The 5424-nt window shown below is 39.6% G+C and overlaps 1 protein-coding gene across 1 annotated transcript; it reads left to right on the top strand.

Annotated features, from left to right (window-relative positions):
- The first annotated feature begins 495 nt into the window (after positions 1–495).
- Positions 496–5424, top strand: RPS27L (ribosomal protein S27 like). Its single transcript, XM_088527538.1, has 4 exons — positions 496–513; positions 1238–1346; positions 4358–4468; positions 5111–5424. Exons 1-4 carry the CDS (start codon positions 508–510, stop codon positions 5137–5139), a joined length of 255 nt encoding a protein of 84 aa, XP_088383664.1. The 5' UTR covers positions 496–507; the 3' UTR covers positions 5140–5424.

The following is a 5424-nucleotide window of genomic DNA, read 5'->3' as shown; positions in this document are numbered from 1 at the left end:
GCTGTTATAGCCAGGGGCTCATTATGGCGTTTACCACAGGGCTGTACCTTAAAAAAGATTGTCCGCTTTTTCTAAATTGCATCTTACCTGTGATAAAACATTAGATCCATCATCGAGAAGGCTATTTAACACGTAATCGCTACCGTAATTTGCTAGGGGAAAAAAAAGGGGGAGCAGAGGGGCGGTAATTAACTCCATAACATGCAAGGAAATTACACTGCTATTTTCCCGGTACTGAAAATGAGCTCCGTGCTGGGCTGCGTTTCCTTCCCTGTCCCCCGAGGGCTGTGGCACCGCGGCGCGCTCGCGGGGCCGGCTTCGAGGCCGTCCGTGCCGGCGCCGCCGCGCCGAGGGCACCGTTGGCCGGGGCCGTTACGGCCGTTGGGGCGGGGCCTGTCGGCGGCCGCCCCGCGGGCACGGCCCGTGGCGGCGTGCGCTGCCCGCCCTCCCGGAAGCGGCGAGGGAAGGGGCGGCCGCGGCGGCTCGTGTGCGGCTCCGCGGGGGAACATGCCCGTGAGTTGTTTACCGGCGCCCGGGGCACAGCCCGGCGGGGCGGCCGCGGCCAGGGAGGGCGAGGGCGATGGGAGCCGGGCCCCGGGGGGCAGCGGACGGCGGCCCTCGGGCCTCCTCGCGCGGGGGCAGCGCCCGTCGCCTCCCGAGGCGGCCCTGGCGCTTATCAGCCCCGCTAGTCACCTGAGGGCTCCCGAGGGCTGTTCTCCTCGGAGCCGGGCGTGAGCATTTAAACGCCTCTCCTCCTCTCGCTCAATCTCTCTTATTTTTCTTTTTTATTTAGTTTTGCTACCCCTCCTTTCTAGTGATACCTCCATGCTTGCTTTTATAGGGATTCATTTCAGGGATCAAGATACTCAGCGAGTACCTAGAAACGTTTGTGATTTTTTTTTTGGGGGGGGGGTGGGGAGGGCAATGGGCGATTATTCCTCTGTGCTTCAACCCTCTCATACAAGAGAAATGTGTGTATTAGCAGTGCTGCCCCGCTCTAGGGCAGGAACAACAGCATTTTTGCTAGTATACTGCATTTTCTATTCTGGGATTCAGGTAACAGAAGTAGTCAATAATGGTAATGTACATTATGTAAGTGGTTATGCAGGTAGGTTAACCGTAGCGCTGCCACTATGTCTAGGAACAGACTACAGGCAGCAGAATACGGTTCATAATACACTCTTTATTTAACTAGACTGAACATAATTTAACATTTGCTGATTTTTTCCCCATTCAGTTGGCTAGAGATTTAGTACATCCCTCTTTAGAGGATGAGAAGAAAAAGCACAAAAAGAAACGTCTTGTGCAGAGCCCAAACTCCTACTTTATGGATGTAAAATGTCCAGGTAAATACTTAAAGTGTTTTATGCCTTAAAAAAATAAACTGGTTTAGTATGCAGTTCAGCTTCATAAAAGGTCTCTTGAAAAAAAAAATTACCTTACTGTAGTTTGTGTGTTCTGTAGATTTAAAAAATATGGTTGTAAATTTTTGTTTTCTTTGTAATAAAGTGCACCACCATTTTTTTAAAGAGTTGATGTAAAATGTCAGGTCTTTATTTTGTGGATGCTTGAAACTATACTATGTTGGCTTTTTGTTTGTTTGTTTGTTTTTTCTTTCTTAATCCTGAGAGATTGGGAAAAAACAGGTGCCAATATTTCCATGTGTAAGAACTGAAATGAAAGGGATGTTTTAAAACATCCATTGCAGAACCTTCAAATTGAAAATAATGCTATTTTTTTCTCTTAAGTTGGGTGAAGAACTCTCAGAAAATATATATAAAGAAAAGAAATACACCACTTTCTCTTTTGCATATTTCTATTAAGACATCCAACCCATACATACAGGACATACTTAAGGTATTGGCTATGTCCACTTTTCCCAGATTCTAATTATTCTGACTTAGAAACACCTGTACAACTTCTCCTGTGTATGCTAAAACATAACACTTTCTAGCACAGTTATAGGAGGATGCTCTACCAGTGCCCAGCTTCTTTGATCAGCACAGCTGTGTTCATACTGAGGCACAGAAATTGTCAAATGTTGTAACTTGTCTCTTAGTCTTCTGATACTATAAGAGTGTCTATGAACTGTATCTTAAACTAAAATTAAAGATTAAAGCAGTAAGAAAACACATGGACTTACTTAGAAAAGTGATCATCCTGACACAAACCAGCGTAGTGAACATTAATGTGTTATTTTCCTTGTATTTGTTATTATCCATTTTTTTCTTAGCAGGGTAAGTTTCTTAATGGTTTAAATTTCTAGGATGGTCTGAAGCATTGTTTTCCATCTAAAGTTGCTATAAATTCATTAAAACTGTTTGAAGGAAAAGTGTGATTATTAAAAATAGTTAGCGCCATTTACTTTGAAACATTTAACTTGGTTCAAACAAGCATTCGTATACACACACACTAAGCTAGAAATGCCAATTTAGGCCCATAGGTCATCTGTTACATTCATAGCTGTTGGATTAATTGGTTATGGAGTTTGAGGGTTGTATATAGCAAAGGGGGAGAGTTTCAACAATGGTGCTCATTGAGGCACTGCTCATGACATCAGGCTGCCTTTTGTATCATCCACTGTTGCTGAAGATGCTAAATAGTTGTTGAAATTACTGGGCTCATTTTCTTACAAAACTCAAAATAAAATCTCATCAATTTTAAACTTCAAATTTGTGGGGGAAAACAACACTTACAATTTTTAAGTTTTAAGGTAGTAGGGTTTTTTTTCCTTCTTTTTTTAAACATTTTTATTTCATTCTTCTTCCAAACAAAGATTTGGCAGCAGCTATTTTTGGTTTAAACAAAGTAGAAAGTTGCCATCTTTTCTCATAGGAATTCTCTTAGCCTTCCAGCTTCCTTGTCAGATTTTTTTTTTCTGAAGTTTTAGAGACTTTTCTCACATCTGATATTCTATTTTGTATTGTCTTTATGATATTCACACCTAGATTGAAATCTGCTATAAATATTTTAATCTCCAAAAACCTCCTCTTCCAATTCCTCTTGACTAATTAAAAGCAAAGTTGCAAAAAAGTCCTTTGTCTAAGCCATGTATGAGAACGGTTCCATTTTTGCTTTCTTAATTAATGCAGTTCAGATGTTATCCACAAAGTGTTTATTTTTGGATCTGGAACAGAGTGAGCCTTCTGTTGTAAACATGTCACAAGCTTAGAATACCACCAAGCATATGTACCACTTATGAAACAGAACAGTAATGTTTATATTCACAGCTGCCAAACCTTGTCAACAGCAGTACTGTACCACAGCAAATTACCTGTTTTCCAGGTAGATGGATTCTTGTATTCGGGGGAGAAAGTCCAGAATCAAGACTTCACATCAGAAAAGCAGAGGTCTGAAATGGCAGGCTGCTGTTAGGAGAATTGGGATGCATTACTGCAGTCTGACCTGAGTTCTAGTTACAAAATGTTTTGTCCTGCATATTATGAGTCTTCTGACCTAATGTCATTAAGAAATAAAATTGTTTTGAAGGTCTGAAGATTGTCTAGTAGGTGACAGGTTCTACTTTCATACCTGTTGGCTTTATAAAAAAATAAAACACAGAGGACAAATCAACACAAGCATCTCAAAGATCTGTTAGCAGATACCCTAGCCTGTATCTATAAAACCTCCTGCTGCTGTACCCCTTTCAAGCTCTGGACAAGAAAGATGTCTTTTCCCCCATGCATTAAGAAAGTACAAATACCATGGAACACCTTTAGCAAGCAGCAGGATAAATCCCTGAATAGTTTTTGAGAGCCATAAAGAAAAGCTATAAGATGCTACCTGTTCACAGGAGACATCCTGCAGATGAATTTGTCAAGTTTTGTCGATGATTCTCATATAAACAGTCATAACAATTTCAGTTAATTGGCTGTCACTTTTAAATGCGTATTAGTAAAAGCATGTACTTCATAGGAACAATACTTTGTTTATTTAGTATGCTGTAAAGTACAGGCTGATTCAGTTACCCATGCAGTAAATAATTTGAATTTTTTCAATTTTAATAGACCTGGATGACTTATTCTTTTTTTCTTTCTCTCTAAAACTGTATAGTAGCTGAACAAATAAAATGCCCCTCTCAATGCCATCTTAGTCTGACCAGTAGTTTGAAAAGAGGAAAAACAACACTGATAATACAGCACATTTCATAATGGCAAATAGTATTATGTGATGTGTATCAAATAATGCTGTGGGCTACTTGAACTCTTGTGTAGGTTAAGATAATGGTAGATTAAGATAACGCCCATTCCGTCTGTGAAAAGTCGCAAGTTGAAGTAGTATTTAAGAACTACCTTTATGACATTTAAAAAAAGAAAAAACCCACACTTGACGGAGAGGTTACTAATATGTTTTCCAGGATGCTACAAGATCACTACAGTATTCAGCCATGCCCAGACAGTAGTTCTGTGTGTTGGATGCTCAACTGTCCTGTGCCAGCCTACTGGGGGAAAGGCTAGGCTCACAGAAGGTAAGGGGCAACGTTTAACAGTACAAATACAGCACAAATATTGCATTTAAGTTTGCAAATACTTAAGCTTTGATTTTGAAAACAGATATTGAAAAAAAAAAAAAACTCCGTCTGTTTTGAGTTGATTACTAAAAACATTGTTAGTGGGCCCCATTTCTCTGAAGGGTTTTGTTTTTCTTGTTTTTAATAGCTATACGGACATGCTAATCAGCTAAGCAGAGGAGCGATTGTTTTCATCACACTTAATTTTAGATGCTTTGACTTTTAACTTCCTTTAGTCTAACTATAATAAATATATGGTCTATTTTAGTTCTGAACGAACTCTAGAGGGTCAAATCACTTAAAACGCTGGAAACACTTGAGAGTTTAAATTAAAGAATGAATCCACCTTTCACTAATACTTCTTGTTTAAAAGGTAAACATATGTGAATTCAGTAGAGTGGTGCTTGCATCATGTACTACTATACATATGTAGCTTATGGGAGGACTGATTATCTGACAGGGCTGCTAGCGCTTCACCATTTGTGATATACAAAGTTTAAATTTATTAGGGATGCTCAATAGCAGAATTTGGCTGAGCAATTTTTCATGACAGTCTAACAATCTAAGGACTATTCATTTACCCCTGTGATTTCTTTACAGGCTGTTCGTTCAGAAGAAAGCAACACTGAAAAGTCTCTTCAGCATGCTGACTTGGATCCATGTTCCTGGAAGCCTTATCTGTTTAAAAAAATGCCTGTTAATATAACAATATAATTACAGTTGATTTTGTAAAAATTATATACCACAAGTGACTAATAAGCTGGAATCTTTTCAATAAATGGTTCAAAGTGCAATTTTTTCCTGCAAATTCTCAGACAGCTCAGCTTTGTTTGTGTAGTTTTACTTCTAAACAATGTATTACAATTGGCTAGTGGCATTTAATGCAAGAATGTGAACCTCACGCTTGCTGCATG

This window comes from Tinamus guttatus, unplaced genomic scaffold, assembly GCF_059628265.1.
Source record: "Tinamus guttatus ecotype Peru unplaced genomic scaffold, ASM5962826v1 Tinamus_guttatus_pri_ptg000004l, whole genome shotgun sequence".
Classification (NCBI taxonomy): Eukaryota; Metazoa; Chordata; class Aves; order Tinamiformes; family Tinamidae; genus Tinamus; species Tinamus guttatus.
The sequence above is the reverse complement of the archived record's forward strand: the minus strand, read 5'-3'. Positions and strand labels throughout refer to the sequence as shown.